Consider the following 17,767-nt stretch of genomic DNA (forward strand, 5'->3'; position numbering starts at 1 on the left):
GCCACAGAAGCGTTATTGCTCAGTTTCAGGTGGCTGGCCAGGTTGGCTAATAAAGAGCTCAGGTGGAGAAAGAAAGGGACTCTTGACATCATTGGGGTATATATATATTTAGTAACAATATATTTCACATTTTATGAGGCGGAGCCCTCTCGCTGAAAGGTATTTATTCTGTAACCGAGGCTGGCTTAAATTAAGAAGTGGAAAATGCCTCTGGGCCATAGAAGGAATGAGCCAGAGGAAGGGGTAAAATGCTATTCTCCCAGAGCCTCACTTCGAACTACATATCCCGTCATGCTTTGCCACTTGGTACGGTCCGTAGAAGGGGGAGAAGAGGAGGCTAGCGTTGGGGCAACCCAGGACGACAGAAAGCCAAGTCCCTGCCTTGCTGCAAGAGGGGTTCGTAGTGGGTTGTTGCGGAGAGGCGAGCCCCTTCCTGAAATTCCCCTGTGGGTCGCTGCTGATCTATGGGGCTTCACCGCCCCCCTTGTGAGTTGGGTGGTTTGTCCTGAGCAGGTCGATCCACTCCCGACCGAAGGGGGAGCAGAGGCTCCTGGCGGGGTGGTGGTGGTGGGGCTGGGAGCCCTGGCCGCCGGGTTGGGGGCGGCAGCTGGACCAGGGAGGGCCGGTGGATGCTGGCGTGTCGGGGGAGCCCAGGAACGAGGTCTCCCACACACACGGCGGGTGGGTGGTCTCGGGGCTGTTCAGAATCGGGGGTGGGGGGCGCGAGAGAGAAAGGGGGTGCACAACTGCCTGGCTGCGGGCCCCGCGAGGAGGTGCTGGAGCCGCCGCCGCCGCCTCTGCCGCCGCCTTCAGCTGGCGCGGTGGGTATCGCGAAAGGTGGCAAAAGGGGGGGGGCTGCGGAGCTCGGGTGGGTGTAATGCTGAAATTTGTGGGGTGTGTGCGCGCGCGGTGGGGGATTTTGGTGGTTCCAGGTGTGTGTGTGTGTTTATGGGGTGGGGATCTTGGGAGTCTCCGGCGAGGGAGGGGGGTTGTCTTTGTGAGGTGCCTTGGTTACAGACGTCTCCTGTTGTCATAAAAGAAAAAAGGGAAAAAAGGAACCCTGCAAGGCAGAGGTTGTTTTGTTTTGTTTTGCTACGTTATGGGCGCTTGCTTCACTGGATTGGATAACGTTGGGGTTTCGGCGGAAGATGTGGGTTCAGGGGCTTGCCTGGGCGTGCAAGGGAGCGCGTGAATCTATGGGAATTTGGGGTGGAATGGAGGGCCTTGGTGGAGAAAGGGGGGGAGTGGTTCCCTCCGCGGAGGCTGGGATGGTTCTGCTTTGTTAGGTATTGCGTCCCCTGTGGATGCATTCCTAAAACTAGGTTGATGGGACCCATTCTTAAAAACACAGCAGAATCGCACTGCATGGCACAATCCTGTCATGGAGTCTCGCGCTGTCTCCCTATCGCACAGGCTCGAGGTTGCTTAAGGCCTGCTTGTGTTTGGGGTTTTTTAAAAAAATAATTAGATCGCTATATAAACGAAGGAATCAAGTCTTGGGCGCATCATGTAGGACTGGAGGAGGGGAAGCAGCTGCAATGAAAACCCAACACTTTCCTAAGCTGTTGAAAATTTTTCTACACTAGTTTTAAGGTGTCTGGTAATGGGGCTTGGTGGATCAGTGTTTTCTAAAGGCTTGTGGCCTGAAGCTATTAGAATAAGTAGGCGTGGAGGAAGATGCATAGCAAAGTATTATAACTAATTGCCTGAGGACAATACATGAAGGATAAAAATAATTCTAGCACGTCCTTTACAGTGAAAAACAGCCACAAGATTTTGGGCACATCCTAGGAGACTTGTTCTTAGTTATTCTTGCAGACTTATCCCACCCAATCCTTGAGGCCCAGGGTGGATTACAGTTCATCTTTTTATCTTTTCTCATCACAACAGTCCTGCAGTTAGGTTGTTACTGAAAGATACTGACTTATCCAAGGCCACCCAGTAGGCTTCATGACTGAGCAGGGGCTTGAACTTCCGTCTTTCAGATGCAAATCTTTTGCATGCTATCAGTTGCTAAATTAACCAGGATTAACGTGGGGAAAGAAATTGTTCCTGGCACAAGCTCTCTAGAACAGAGTCTATGGAGTATTTTAAGTTCAGAGAAAGTTATGAGGAGCCTTCAATATATGCAGTGTATGCCAGGGGAAATATTAATTGCTCACCAAGTTGCTTGTGTAAATTGGAAGTGGCAAAATTAAGCTATTTCTCTGTGTGCAGCATGGTCCTATGCACATTCACTTAATCCTTAGCAAAATGCATAGGACTGCAGCCTTACTAGATTTATGGTCAGAATGTGCTCTGGCATCTGTAAAAAGTAGTAGAGGAAAAAGTACACCCCACCTTATCAAGAGCATACAGAAAATAATATTTTGAAGTTTTGAAAATGTATTTGTTATTTTGCTTAGAGAGCACCACTGGAGTATATTTTAGTTTACTGAGTTCCATAAGCAAAAATGTAGATAGGCCCCAGCGCCTGCCCTGAAGAATCTTGCAGTCTAGAACAGATAATGGGGAGGACAATAACTGATGAAGAGGCAGAGACAGGACTAGAAATGGATGAAAGTGTGTGAGCAGCTTGGTAAATCTATGGAGCCTCACTCTTTCCCACAATTATTGTAAATTGTGTTTTAATGCTTAATGTATGATTTCAGAAAGGGTAGAGTGGAAGACAAAGGTGCAGCAAGGAGGCCCTAGAGAGGCAATTTTAAAATGAACTTCTATATTGAGGTAACAAAGAAGGGATGTAATACAGTACTTAGAAAAACTAAGATTTTCAAGGAAGCAAGCCACCTGACTTTTCTCAGCTTGGTTCTTTCTGGACTAAACTAAGAAATGGACTGCCAGTTCTTTTCACCTGAAACAAATACAGCATAGTTTTTGGTGAACTACTCCCCTCCCCTCCACCAGCAAGTCCATCTTGTTGAACTAATCCTTTTCACACATCGTCTTTGGAGTCCTCTTTTCCCTTTGGTTTTAGGACTAGTTAGTTCTACTATTTTTGGAAAAAGTAAGAGTCATTTGTATGAGTCTGTGTGTATGTATAAATATGCATTGAGACTGCAATCCTATACCCACATAACTGAGTGTAAAACCCTTTGAACTAAGTGGGAATTACCACACTGTGAAGATTGTAACCACTTATACTGTAATCCTATACATATCTATTCAGAAGTAATTTGGACAGTTTAATGAGTTACTTCCAGCTAAAGTGTGTGTTTCAGTCTTCACATACCAAAAAGTGCTATATAAATTGGTATGCATAGTAATTTGTCTTTCCTAGATGACGAATGAACATCATAAGTAGCCTGGGTTGTAGTCAACATTAGTCATACTCAAAACAGAGAGATGACTAACTTAGGTGCATTAACTTCAGTGGGTCAGCTCTCTGTAGAACTTATTAGGCTATAACCTCTTACCTTTGTTGCCTTATTTTACTCTATAGTAGAGCTTCTGGGCTGCTGATCTTGGTTTTGTAAAGCACCTTGTGACACTGTTTAGGAGAGGTATAAGTATTAACCTGCACAGAATAAGAGGTGTTCAGTGAAATACTGTAGTTAATTTGCCTTATCTATTTCTAGTAAGCTATTTACAATACAACCATCACTTTAGCATTCTGAGATAAGTTAGCAAAGCTTGAACATTAGGAATTGGTTATCCACATCAAGAGGGAAAGTTCACGCTGGGAGAAAGGTGGCAGTGGCAAATGATCAAGCTTGCTCAGAGTAGATGTTGACTTTTAATGTACTGAGCGCTGATAATGAGAGATTAAATTAGGTAGGCTTCGCATCTGATTTAGATTTTGCTCACAATACTAAGTTCTGTTTCCTTATTATGGAACATTGCATGTTTTACTATAATACATTTAAGAATCCCAGACACTAGCCTTTAAGTATTGTAGACAATTTGAAGAATAAGGTAAGGCATCAATTTATTCAAGGAACCAGAAGGAAAAACTGAGGATGGAGTCCTGACTCTTTGTACTACAGAAATAAGATATCACATGGTTGGGGCTTTCTGAGACTGCTGAAATAAAATCAACATGCAGGGGGGGAAAGTTGGACAGCCAGTGTGATGATATAGTCTCCTTGGCTTAAGTTATAGAGTTTGAACTAAATCCGCACACAGCTAAGAAGCTCACTGGCTGACATTTGGTCCATCACTATCTTGCTGCTTTCACCTACCTCACTGGGTAGGTCTGAGGATAAAATAGAGTAGGGGGAACAGACCCTATATGCTGCTTGGTGTTCCTGGTAGCAAAAGCAGGGTAAAGATGTAATATTTTAAAATATGATGCTAGGTATGGAGGTTGGAGCCTTATCTAAGCTTGTTTAACTTGTGTCTTGGTCGTATACGTATATTGCACACATATGCATGTTTATTTTTGAACAGCAGATTTGGAGAGAATAAGGTGGTTGTATGATATGATATAATATGCCTTCCTTAATTAATGTCTGTCTTTTGCAGGGTTCCTGAGTATGAGATGGAGTATGGCTAGCATGTATGAAGACAACAACTTAGCAGATGTGATGGTGATGCTTGAATGCGGCTGGACTTGCTGAGGGAGGCGAAAGGGTGGCAGGTGGCAGGAGCTGGAGTCTCTCAAGGGTTCTGGTGCCTGGCCTCTGTAAGAAGCCATGATCACCTTGATAACTGAACAGCTACAGAAACAAAGCCTGGAGGAATTGAAATGCACATCCTTCAGCATCAGCCTGGTAAGATTTGCCCTGCCTTGCCTTGCATCTTGATAATTTTCAAATCAGTTGAAGAAATAATGTTTGTTTTTATCTTGAACAATAGGGCCACATTCAACTAACTTGTTCTGTTCGTGGAAACCAATTCAAGAACTCCTGCCAGTGCAGCAGGGCTCCCCTTCCCCCATGCCTCTTCCAAATCCACTTTGGAGGTTGGGAGAACCCCCAGAACAGTACACAGGGTGGAAGAGAGGGAAGATTGTTCTGCTGGGCAAGCAAAAATGCTTGCAGTGGTGGAATGATTTCCTCAGTGACCTTGAATTCACCCGTTGCCTCATTTTAATAAATGAAAGATTGGAGAGATTGCTACGCTGTGATTCAAGCTGCTGCTGCCTATGACCAGGAGTCAAATAACTAATTCTGATTGCCTAAGTATACTTTGGGTCTTCCCTGCCCATAACAGTCTTCTGCCCATACTGCATGCCAAACTGCTTTTGAAACTGAGGGGAGGTTCCAACAGAGCTTTTGATATGGCATGAGGATCTGCTATTCAAATACTAATTTATTAAATCTGTTGGGCTAGTACAAGTACTTTGTGGCAGTCTAAGCTGGGGTAACCAACATGGTCTCCCCCAGATCTTCTTGAATAACAGCTCCCATTATCCCTGATCATTGACTATGTTGGCAAGGGTGAATGGGAGTTGTAGTCCCAACAGCATTAGTTTTGTTGTGAACCAGCAGCCTGCTATATTGGCTTGGGAGAGAGGAGTGTTCTGCAGAGCTAGCACTGCCAGTAGTACATATATTTTGTTTAGTGCCCTACCGCCAATCACCCTTACAGATTTTCTGTTTTGATCTTTACCTTGGCAAAGCTAAAACCAGCTCTTGGGAACATGGCTAACACTTCTACAATAAGTAAGAACACTTATTCTGGTGATTGTTATGGGCACCTCTTGTTATGGCCATGGTTGTGACCCATGAAAAGGCTTATATTCCCCACCCCCACTCCCAAGTTTCCTTGCTTCTCCATAGCCAGAGGAGATTTGGAATTTTTTAAAAAGTTCTTAAGCAGATGAACAGATGAGTAAGTATCTATGCAAATATGAATGTGGTGTGTTGGGGTAGACATCTCAAAGTGAGGGTTCTGCTTTCAGCAGTACCCTGGCATTCAAGAACATCATCTTTTCCTTAGCAGTAAAACCGAGTAGACCAAAAGCTGCTTCTATTCTCCTCAGTCAATTTCACCATTCCAGTGATGTGTTTGGGGTTAAAGAAAAGGGCTGTGATTTTACACTTATAAGAATTGATAAAAATAAGGATAATTGCTTCCTTCCCCCTCTTACCCATTACTTTTCTACAATTGTTGAGCTACTGTTGCTGAGTTGGAGTTATTGCCATGGTAGTAGCTAGTAGGCAGTCACTGCTTAAGAAGAGAGATTCCATTCTATGTTTACATGTAATTAACCTATGGGACTGATCTCCACATGATAATGTCTATGAAGGTAAATTGGTAGGCTGTCATTGGCTAATAGTTTCATTAGGCAGGAGTGAAGTCTCCATATTTATAGAGATGTTACAGTAGAACTGAGTACCTGACACCAAGTACCTTAAGGGGAAGATACTGCTTTTGGCATGATCTGTGTGTTCACCACACCTGGTTTGGGACTTTAAAGGTAATTGCTGGGACTTTAAATTGAGCCCATAAATGCACTATTAATCAGTGTAACTGGTGCAATATAGTTGTTGCTTGCTCTAACCACCTGACCTTCATCAATACTTGGGCAGTTGCATTTTGCACCATTTGAAGTTTCTAAACTGCCTTTAAAGGCAGCCTAATCTAGAGTGTATTACAGTAGTCCAGCATGCAAGCTTCTGAATTTCATACTTCAGGGTGAGTGCAACCCTGTTAAATTCTCCATCCAGATTATTCAGGTTCCAGGATTAAGTTGTATCTTACTCTCATCTAGCCCACAATTGTCTCCAGATATTGCCTCAGGAGTTCTAAACGTGGCTTTTTAAATAGTGGCCTCAACGTGGCCTATTTCAAGGTAGCAGTGACCACAGTATTCCCTGATAAAGGTGTTAATCACCTCCAAGGTTCAGATTGCATAGCCAAGCCTTGGCAAATTTCACTAGCTAAAATGGGCAAGGGTTAAGGGAATATGTGGTGGGCCTCAACTCTCCAAGCAGCTTGTATATGTCTTCAGTTTGGTGCGAGGTGGTGATAATCATAGTATGACTCTCAGAGAGGCTCATAGTCTTGGACTCTATCACAGTTATTACACCCAAGTTGGCACAGGTGCAAGTTACTTTATCTACAAAATAAGCAGCACACTCAGGCTCTAGATCTTGCATCACTGAGCCTCCACTGAGGAGTCTGCTCAACACCAGAAACAGCTGTGGTGGATGATGTTGAACAAATGTAGTGGTGGCAGAGAAGTAAATTAACTCTCACTTGTGTTTGGTCATATTTGTTGAATGTTTTCTGTCACTTACACGCTAATTGTTGGTTCAGATGATTCATCACCATTAGCTTCTTGGAATACCACAGAGCTGACATGCTTCTACGATCAGGTCAAGGATATTTGGGAGCTATCCCATCAATTGCCATTGTTATTTCCTCATTCCAAGCAGATACCAGAGCCTTGGCAGGACCATCAGCTAGACCTTTAAGAAAATCTCCAGTGATGACAGAAAACCATTGAAATTAATCAGGTTCTGTGGAGATTACAGACAGCCTGAATGTCAAATCTGATCATGTAATGAAGCGGCCAACACAACAGAACCAAGAACGACTCCCTCACCTGCAGATGTTTCCCTCTTTGTTTTGTACAGAAGATTAGCTTCCAAATTTGTCATCCTATGTGTGTTGAATCAGCCTCAATTAGGTTTGGTGGGGTTATTAAAGTTCCCCCAAACCATAAACTGTGCAGTTCTCAATGCCACACTGACCACCTCTGTCAGCTCAAACGGGGAGAGTGTCGGGCAGCTAGGTGTCTGGTACACGGACAGAATCCCCAATTTGTTATTGGGTCTTCAGTACCAGATATAGACATTCAACTCCGGCCAACTTTTCCCATCCCAAATTGAACTTTGTGCTGTACTGCGAAGTTTGGTTGGACATATTTGGGAGATGGTAACTCTCCTCCCCTCACCCGGTCAGATTTTGGTGATGCAAGCCAAGTTGCATATATGGCACGCCTTGTCTTTTAGTGTTCAGAAGGTTAGTGTTTAATGCTAGAAGAGTAAGAGACTTGGCACCCCATCATGCAATTAGGTGCTACAGTAAAGTGATTTGTGAGTAGTGCACCAAGTTATACCTTTTCCACAGGGGCCCTTTACTTCCTGGGTGCTCACCTGCAGTTGTTGAGCAACATGTTTTATCCTCAGAACAATCCTATGAGGTAGGTTAGGCTAAGAGAAAGTGACTGACTCAAGATCACTCAGTGAGCTTCATGACGAAGTGGGGGTTTGAATCCTGGTCTCTCTAGTCCAGTACTCTAACCACTACATCACATTGCCTATCTGGTGTTTTCAAGGGGCTTATCAAAATTACCCACATATTGATTTTTCTTTCTTTGAGACCAAGAGAATTGGTGGGGTTTTTTTGTTTTTCCCATGCTAGTTCCATAATTTCCTGTTTTCAAGGACAAGTGAGGGACAGGTATGGTCTGAAGTTATTGCTGCAGATGACTACAGATATGCCTCAGGTTAGCATTATATCTGTTGCTGCTCTGAACAGGTAAAGGTCAAAGGCTCGTTTGCCATTGAATGACTGAGGGTAAAGGTCACTCCTTTGGAAGGTGATTTATGTATTTACTTACTGAATTTCTATGCAGCCCTTCATCTGAGGATCACAGTTTGGTTTACAATACATCACAGGGCAGTGATGGAAAGAGTAAGAGTATTGGGGAGGAATCAAGAAGATACTGGTGTATTTCTTTGCTTTGTAGAATATTACTCAAGCATTCTACTACACTGGGAGCTTGCCTTTTTTTTTTTACTATTACCTCTAAATCCCATATTATTTTCTTCTTTTTAGCATGTTACTGTTTGAGGACTGTGGAATACCACTCACAAGGGAAACTGACCCACCAGTTTCTCACTCATGTGCATGTGTTCTATCATCCTTGTTTTCCAATCACCCCAGTCCTTATTAAATGTAAAGTGTTTCCCAGTACACTTTCTCCATATTTTTTCTTAATGGGGATAAGATAAACTGTACCAAGGGATCCTCTCTCTAATCTATCCCTGTAATCTAAGGAGAGCTGGCCTGACTTGGAAAATGAAAGGCAATGTGCTGCTGTAGCAAAAATTAATTAAAAAGAGAATGACATGGTGGAATATGAAGCATGCGTTTCCTGATTTATCTTGGATCTGGAGCCCATGGAAATAAGTTTTTTTGCTTCAAAATGAGTTAAAGATGTACTTATCTGTTGCCTAGAAAGATTGCTCAGAAGAAAAGTTAAAACTGCACAAAGTTGCTGCGGTTGCAACCAGTTACAGAACTTGACTTTTCTGCAACATTGAGGTGTAGACTTCTAATAATGGGATGTGTGGCCTAATGAAGCTTTTGCAGGGGAAGGCACAGTCCAAAAGCATAATGGTGTTTGAGTAGAGGAAGCTCTGTAGCAGAGAGTCAATGGTTTGGAGAACAAAGGGACTTCAGCCTTTCAAGTTTTAAACATGGATAATGTGCAGAGGCATTTTACTCTATTGACATTTGGAAACAACCCATGGAGGCAAAGATGACAAGAATTAATCCTGCCATAACTCTTTCCTGTGGTGTTTTGTTAGGTATTTTTAATGGGTTATTGTCAAGCAAGAGATTTGGGAAGATCGCTCATTGCTTTAGGGAGAAGTGGTGCATCTTAATTTATGGTGGCCTGTGGTATTTAGTGTCTGGCTCTCCTTATATTAAGGGAGCTGACGTACAGACAAATACTACATTGTCCTTGTCTCAGAGGGCTTCCAGTGATAGAATGAAAGAGGAAAATAGTGGTAAGTGCAAATTTAGATTATTTCTGTGGCCATAATCTAAAACATTAATTTATTGGTGTGTCTTCTCACATTTTTTCTAATGAGAGTGAAGTATCCTCGGGCTTTTGATACTGAATAGTTTAGGCATGGTATAAAGGGAGCAGTTTAAATCTGTGTAGAACAGGCATAGGCAAACTCCAGCCCTCCAGATGTTTGGGACTACAATTCCCATCATCCCTAGCTAACAGGGCCAGTGGTCAGGGATGATGGGAATTGTAGTCGCAAACATCTGGAGGGCCGGAGTTTGCCTATGCCTGGTGTAGAACCTCTGTAGCATAGTAGCTTGTGGATGACTGTAAGAGCAGCACCATGGAAAGGACTGGTAGTTAAGCTTGAGCAAATCAGAGTTTCCATTTGGTTATTTTGCCCCTCTGAACTTTGATTTCAACATTCAGATTAAAGCAAGTTTTGGAAACTTTCCTTGGGGAAAGCTTGAAGATTTGTTACTAATAATGGCAGGGGGTCATAGGATCCAAGGAATTCAGATAGGTCCAGGAGTAGGAGACCTGTGGTCCTCCAGATGTTGTTGGACTCCACCTTGTATCAACCCTAGCCAGTATGAGTAATGGTGGGAAGTGAATGGCATCATGGTCCACCAATATCTGAAGAGCCACAAGTTCTCCAATCCTGAGATACAGCAAGATATCTGAATGTTGGTAGAATCCCACAGCTGGTACCACTCTTCTGTTGTAGACCACATGTTGGGAATTAGAGATCCAGAGGTGCTTATGAGATGCTGGTCCTTGCTGTGATGTGGTGACTCCTTGTGTTTCCTCCCTAGCCTTTGCCTGATCATGCTGATGTGGCCAGCTGTGGCAGCCCCTTCCAGATAGCGCCTGGTAAGAGCGTCTGGCTGGACTTCCACCTTTTGTGCCTACATCCATTTCTCTTTTGTCTGTCCTTTTTATCGTCTGATGTCCTTTACATGCAGCTCACGGTTAATAAGATTAGCTTCATTTCCAGGTCTCCTAGAGCTCATGTATTTTGTGATACCATCTCCACTTTTAGGTGAAAGCTTGGTGCAAATAAAGGGCCAGCTGTGGTTTAGTTTTAATAACAAGAATTAACAGAGTTAAATGCAGGAGGATATCCCAATAAATAACAGGAATGGCTGTTTTCAGTAAAGAAATGTCATTATGCTTCTGACGAATGGAAGGAAAGAGATCCAGTGAAGAAGTGGTGTTCTATTTAGTAGTTTTAAAAATTAATCCTGCTAATGCTCCCATTTTTCTGTCTTTATTTTTGAACTGGCAACCATCCCCGTTTTATCTAAGATGTTGCAAACCACTAAGATTCTTTTATCTAAGATATAAATTGTCAAAACAATCAAATCTAATACAGCTTAATATTGCTATATGCATACTGGGTGCTGCCTATGTTAAAAAGTTATTTATTTATTTTAAAATGTATATACCGCTTGATCAAAGCAGTTTACGTATGTGGCCAAGTACCACCACTGGTCATGTAAAATATATAGCGCTAATAATTAACTCTTGATACAAACTACGTTGTAGCATAGTTACATTGGCAGTATATGTATATACTGATAAATACTCTGATAAATAACTTGATTTTGGCACTTGAATTATAGATGTGCTTGATTATGCATGGACAAAGAATGGATGCCAGGTGGATAAGAGAATAAAACCCATAGTCTTAATTAAAAAAACAACAACTAGCTGTTGTCTTCATCAGTTCTGTTGACTCTTACTGCAATTGGCCCATATAGAATTTTGGTACGTAATTAATCTCAGTGTATGTCATAAAACTGTAAGCTATCAAAGTGTATTCCTGGATCCTTTGTAGCTCTTAAAATAAAGAACTGTGTTTCCGATCAATGTAGGAAACCTACATTGTACAATCAGCGTACTGAGCCTTAAGTAGAATAGCTTCTAGTCACTTATTTTAAAATAGCATTTTTGTTTGCAGCACGTTTTCTTTGCAAGGCACATTAAAGAAAGCGTGTGTTCCCTGCCAAAGTGAGTCATTCCTGTGACTGTTCTGGTCACTTGTACTAGAACCATATTGTACAGCAATCTGACTGTGACTCCTTTGTAGGCTTAGAATTAGAATATTTTCCACATAATAATGACTTTGTGGGTGTTGGTGGCGAGTGTGTTTTCTTGGTTCAGCTATAGCATGATGGGCCATTTTATTTATCTGATTTATTTATTACAGAAGTTTCGACCTTATCCTTTAAGCAAGTTTCCAGACTGGCTTACAAAACAAAGTACCTTGGCTTTAAACTTGTTAGCTTATACCTGCTTGATACGGGACAATAATAGGCTGTCAGGATTTTCAGCTGCATAACCTGAGCTAAAAGAGCTTTATCTTCTGCATAATAATTGCTCTAACGGAGTGTCTGAAGAAGGCCATTTCAGAGGCTACAGACTTCTAACATATGTATCGTGGCATAAGTCTACTTCATCAGGTGCATCAATTGGAGGATGAAGATTTAAATACACACACACACACACACACACACACACACACGGAGATTTGCCTCAGTGAGGTAAAACTGGTTCCAATAAAAGGTACTGCTCACCTGTAGATATTGGGAGTCCTAATGGACCAGCATGGTTATCTTTGATTTTTCTTCTACAAAATATATTGGCGCGCTGTAGCCTAAAACTTGATGCCACGATAAATTTGTTGGTATTTAAGATTCAACAGGACTCAGTTTTGCTGCTACAGACTAGTATGGTTATGCTTTTGGAGCTCAGATTGGCTATGTGAGTGATTTTGTGTGGGATTTACAGAATATTTAAACTTCTTTCTGTCTTGTTGGAAAGCATGGTTTGTGTTTCTCAAGGTTCCTGTCATGTGTCTGCTCCTTTCTCTTCTTTGTGCAGCATGTTTGGTTCTAGCTTTTGCATATTAGTCCTCTTATTTCAGTTTGCAATCAGTATACTTTTGAATGAAATGAGCCATATTAGCTCCTTGTCGTTTAAAAAACACCACCTTCTATATATAGGCAACTTGGGGTTTCTTCTCTGGAATTACTTCAAGACAGCTTGGCTTTTGACTTGGAGGCTAACTCATTTGATTATTGTTGCTACCAGCTTTGGCCACCTCTAAGAGACAAATGAGTCTTATAAGAACAATGTCATTAAATGAAAACAGCCTTTCTGGAGGGACTGCAGTTGTGAAACACAGGACTGCTTCTTGCTTTTTTTAAGGCGTGACTAAGAAGGGAAGTGGCTGGAAGATCTTACTATGTGCTGATGTTGGAGAGAGAAATATTCCAGCTATTTTATTATATGTGTGTTAAATATGAATGGGGGTGGGGCTGTGGACATGAAAAGCACCCCAAATTCATCAGTTGTACGAAACATGGAAGAACTTGGAAAAAAGCAGGAATTGTTTTCTCCAACTGTTCTTCAGTTTGAATTAAATTCCTTTAATTGGTTCCCACAGTTGAACTGCCCCAACTGTAGTAATCAAACAATGAATAAATTGTAGATTCTTTTAAGGTAGGATATCTTAATCTGGCTCCCTGCCAACATCTTGCTCCAACTGTAACAGGGGTGTAAGTATTAAATAAAATTTATGTTGTCTCTCACTTGTTCTACTCCCTTTCTCTGATCCACAAGTGCCTCCTGTCTAACACTGAAAGAAGAGAATTGCTTCTTCAATGTGAAGACCTCATGCATCACAGGAGAGGGGAAACCAGGGGCATCATAATCAGGGAACTAAGGGGAGCAAATGGGGAATGTTATCCTGGAGAACATTTCCCTATCTTGTTGTCATTGTGGGTCTTCTTATTCGAGAGTGAAGCACAACAAAGATGATCAGACCAGATCTTAAATCTTAATCGAGTATAGTAGAATAGTTAGGGCCGTTTCAGATCTAACAATTGCTTGAAATGGTTGTTTGTTCTACAACTGCTGTTGTAGAAGGTTCTGAAACTTTGTATGTGTGATGGTGCTAATAAAAAGTAAAAATAAGGCAACAAAGGGTGCTGATTGCTCACATGTCAAATGTTAAATTGGCTATCTGGCTTGTGGCACTAATTAGAGCCTTCATCTTTAAAATTCTGTCTTGTGATATTTCTTGCAGAGGGAACTTCATGGAGGGACCTAGCTCCCTGTCCAAAGATCCATCTTCAGGACAGCACAGGTCTTTACCAACACTCCAGCTTGAGCCTTCCCCTGCCCCCCTGCAGCTCAGACAACCGTCCTCAGAACAGCCTCACATCCCAAACACTGGCCACCAACTCAGTAGTCTCAGAAAAGGCTTCTGTGCCCCCCACCAAAAGACACTGCCGTTCACTATCAGTGCCTGAAGACCTCTCCCGTTGGCAGGCTGTCTGGAGGCCCCTGGGCTCCAAAGTCTGGACGCACGTCAAACGCCGGGACAACAGTGGAGGGGACACTTTGGCAGTACAAGCCCAGAACCTGGCCCAGGGAGCCAACAGACCTTGCTTCAATCCTGCCCCCAGTGCCTCTCACCAGTGTGTTCAAGATGGTGCTGGTGGTAGCGGCAGCGGCGGCAGGAGCCCCCCTTTCTTCAGCCTGGCCCTATCCCGAGAATCGCCAGCAAGCACATCATGGGAGACTGGAGAGACTTTGCAGCCCTACCCTCTGCAACGACGTTTCTCCCTGTCACCTGTCAGATTCCTTCCCTCCCCGCGAAGCTCCACCACCTCCACTCCAGAATTGCTTCGACACCAGCACAGCCTCCCTCGCAGCCGCTCACAACCATGTGACTTGGACACCAGGAAATCTGGTCTCAAGCGGCGCCACGATGAGGATGTGAGGTGGCATAGGCCCTCGCTTGATTTCTACAAGATGAACCAGGTAGGGAAGGAAGCAAGCACTGTTCCCATTTGAGTGCCTTAAGGATACATATGAAAGGGAAAATGTTGGGGTGCAGTGAGATTAAAAGGGTAATCTACTGAAGTAAAGAACAGAATTTGGCTATGTCACAAAAAATAGCGCGCGCACACACACACACACACACACACACACACACACACACAGCTTCTCTTGCCTCTCTCCTTAACCTCTGACAACAATTTGCTGTTATGAGATAGTTGAGATGAGATTACAAGCACTGGGCAAGGGGGCTGGGAGCCACACCGAGATTTCTCTGAATGATGCCAACGAAACATGTTAGGGTAAAGGTAAAGGGACCCCTGACCATTAGGTCCAGTCGTGGCCGACTCTGGGGTTGCGGTGCTCATCTCGCTTTAGTGGCCGAGGGAGCCGGCGTACAGCTTCTGAGTCATGTGGCCAGCATGACTAAGCTGCTTCTGGTGAACCAGAGCAGCACATGGAGACGCTGTTTACCTTCCCGCCGGAGCCGTACCTATTTATCTACTTGCACTTCAACATGCTTTCGAACTGCTAGGTGGGCAGGAGCTGGGACTGAGCAGCGGGAGCTCACCCCGTCACGGGGATTCGAACCGCCAACCTTCTGATTGGCAAGTCCTAGGCTCTGTGGTTTAACCCACAGCGCCACCCATGAAACATGTTACTCCGTGTTTATTTATTGGTAATGTTGGGTCAACTGCTGCACAAAATACAGAAGTGATAATAGACCCTGCTCCATGGGCAGCTCTGTTTACATTACCGGTTTCCAGCTGAAACTACTGGTTGTTTTATGTCCCTATTACTATAGGGTTCACATTTGACCAGCAGTAATTGGTTGTTCAATTATTGCTGGAAGAGCCAGCAACCATTCCATGTTTTTTTCAGATTCAAAACATAGAGTTAGGGCAGAAATGTTTGGGTAGAGCACCCATTCCTATTATAGCATCCTCCATACGCAGTGTGGGGTATTCAGTTATGGCCACTGCTTTGCCACTCCCTCTGCCTTAGGCAAAGCAAATATGAACACTGGTAGCTTAATTATTATTAAAGTATAGTTTGAACAGCATTCAGGTTTTAGCCCCATTAACTTCAACAGTAGTCTACTATGGTCTGAGAAGACATAGATTAAATTAATAATTATATTGTGGGGAAAGTAAGGTGGCTACCAGAAATACATATGTGAAGCTAGTGCTTCAGGAAGGCTTTGTTAGAATAGCATTGCCTGTCTCACACTCGTCAGCTTAGGTCAGCAATGAGAGCAGTTGGTTTTTGAAAATTCAAGTCTGTGTCCCATCTGCTCAGATCCATAGCCAACGGTGAGCCTTCAGAAGCTTGCGTCGTCTTCAGTTTATTATTTGTTTATGACAATTATTTATGTCCTGGCTTTCAGGATACAAATAACTTCCAAGGCAGCTTTCACAAGAAACATTAAACTACATTTAAAAAAATAAAAAATACAGTACTAACAACATAAGGATCCTTTGCATGTGGTAGTAGATGGCACTGCAGGTGGGGCACTGCATTGTGCAGTCTGGAACAGGCTTTGAGGTGGCTTTTCATGCCTTATCTGGAATCTGGCCCACAGGTAGATGACCCAGAGCAGGGAGGGGGGAAGTGGTGTTTTTCTTTGGCAAGTTATGACTTGAAAGAGCTCTAGTGCAAGTGATTTTTAATATGGTTATAAATTGTCAGTATTAGAATAATGTAATTAAGTATGGAAGGTGCATTGGTATATAACAACTTGTTTTGTTACATTTGACAGAAACCATTTGCAGGAGGCGTCTGTCAGCTGGACAAATCTGAAGAAGGTGGCTATTCATCATGGCTCTTGGGCTGCAGCCCACAAGCACCTTCAGCTCCATGTAGTCCCCTCAGCAACTGTGTCCAGGTTCTTAGTGAAAGCGAGGAAGAGGAGGAGGAAGAGGAAGCAGCAGTACAAGCGGCACGGCGACTAAATTGGAATTTAGCAAGCAAAAGGACACTCTTCCAACCAGACTTTAGCGATCTGGATCTAACTTTGATTGAGGAGAACTAGGGGTTGGATGTCCAAACTCTTCTTCTTCTTCTTCTTCTTCTTCTTCTTCCACAAGAAACTGACTCTGGGATCAGCCACAAGGGAGGCTGCACTCCTTGATGAGGGAAGTGGGGTGGGTGCAGAGGGGAAAGTGGCGGTGGGACTGGTGGGGTTTTGTCTGCTTGTTTCTTTTTTATTAAAAAAAAAAAGGAAAAATGGCTGTATAGATGCTGTATGTCTCTGGGATGGAGTGATGGAGTCCTGCCAGAGGGGTGTGTCCATATGTGAGAAAAACAGAACTTTGCCAATAATCCTTCTCCCTATTCCCATATCAGTTTTTTAGCAAGCCCCTTGGGCACCCATGTTTCAGAATGGACTCCATTACCCCAAAGGGAGATAATAACATTAGTCTCTAATACCGTAAAACTATTGGGGGGGGGGTGAGTTCTACTGTGACCTCATTCCAGTGAAATTATTCCACAAATTTGGTGGGGAAAATAGGAATCTCTATAAAAATGCTGGACGAAACAAGCAGAGTTGGAAATTAAATTTTGTTGCAGTGCTTTGTAATACTCATTCCCTCCCACCCACTGGTAGTACCTACTTCCTTTCTGGTGGTAAGTATAGAACCCGAGGCTTTTGCTGCTGTCCTCCTTCCCCATATCAGCCAATCCAAAAGTCAAGACTTCAGTTTAATTTTAGTTTTGTTTCTTTATGAAGATTAACAAGGAAATAATAATAATAATTTATTTATACCCCACCCATCTGGCTGGCTTTCCTTAGCCACTCTGGGCGGCTCCCAACAGAACACTAAAAACAGAATAAAACTTCAAACATTAAAAACTTCCCTAAACAGGGCTGCCTTCAGATGTCTTTTAAAAGTCAGATAGTTGTTTATTTCCTTGACATCTGATGGGAGGGGGTTCCACAGGGCAGGCACCACTACCAAGAAGGCCCTCTGTCTGTTTCCCTGTAACCTCACTTCTTGCAGTAAGGGAACTGCCAGAAAAGGCCCTCAGAGCTGAACCTCAGTGTCTGGGCTGATTGATGGGGGTGGAGATGTTCCTTCAGGTATACTGGGCCGAGACCATTTAGGGCTTTAAAGGTCAGCACCAGCACTTTGAGTTGTGCTTGGAAGCGTACTGGGAGACAATCTAGGTTTTTCAGGACCGGTGTAATATGGTCTCGGCAGCCACTCCCAGTCACCA

General features: G+C 43.2%; 1 protein-coding gene across 7 annotated transcripts; it reads left to right on the forward strand.

Annotated features, from left to right (window-relative positions):
- The first annotated feature begins 333 nt into the window (after positions 1-333).
- On the forward strand, positions 334-17,108 carry FAM53C (family with sequence similarity 53 member C). 7 transcript variants are annotated; one of them, XM_053377311.1, is made up of 6 exons: positions 334-396; positions 4,465-4,712; positions 10,513-10,570; positions 13,791-14,530; positions 16,308-16,592; positions 16,628-17,108. In XM_053377311.1, the coding sequence occupies exons 2-5, from the start codon at positions 4,635-4,637 to the stop codon at positions 16,578-16,580; spliced, it is 1,149 nt and encodes a 382-aa protein (XP_053233286.1). In that variant the 5' UTR covers positions 334-396; positions 4,465-4,634; the 3' UTR covers positions 16,581-16,592; positions 16,628-17,108. The 7 variants fall into 7 exon arrangements, with proteins under 7 accessions (XP_053233286.1, XP_053233288.1, XP_053233285.1 ...); XM_053377313.1 differs by lacking the exon at positions 334-396 and adding an exon at positions 463-486; XM_053377310.1 differs by lacking the exon at positions 334-396 and adding an exon at positions 553-681.
- The last annotated feature ends 659 nt before the right edge of the window (positions 17,109-17,767 follow it).

The sequence above is a fragment of the Podarcis raffonei genome, chromosome 2 (genome assembly GCF_027172205.1).
Source record: "Podarcis raffonei isolate rPodRaf1 chromosome 2, rPodRaf1.pri, whole genome shotgun sequence".
Taxonomy (NCBI): Eukaryota; Metazoa; Chordata; class Lepidosauria; order Squamata; family Lacertidae; genus Podarcis; species Podarcis raffonei.

What these genes read in the sequence shown, in the direction of transcription:
- FAM53C (XM_053377311.1), top strand. Translation starts at nt 4,635, where the DNA reads ATGATCACCTTGATAACTGAACAGCTACAGAAACAAAGCCTGGAGGAA. An exon ending in CATCCTTCAGCATCAGCCTG is followed by an intron (nt 4,713 to 10,512) that starts GTAAGATTTGCC and finishes TTTCCTCCCTAG; the next exon opens with CCTTTGCCTGATCATGCTGA. An exon ending in ATTTCTACAAGATGAACCAG is followed by an intron (nt 14,531 to 16,307) that starts GTAGGGAAGGAA and finishes TACATTTGACAG; the next exon opens with AAACCATTTGCAGGAGGCGT.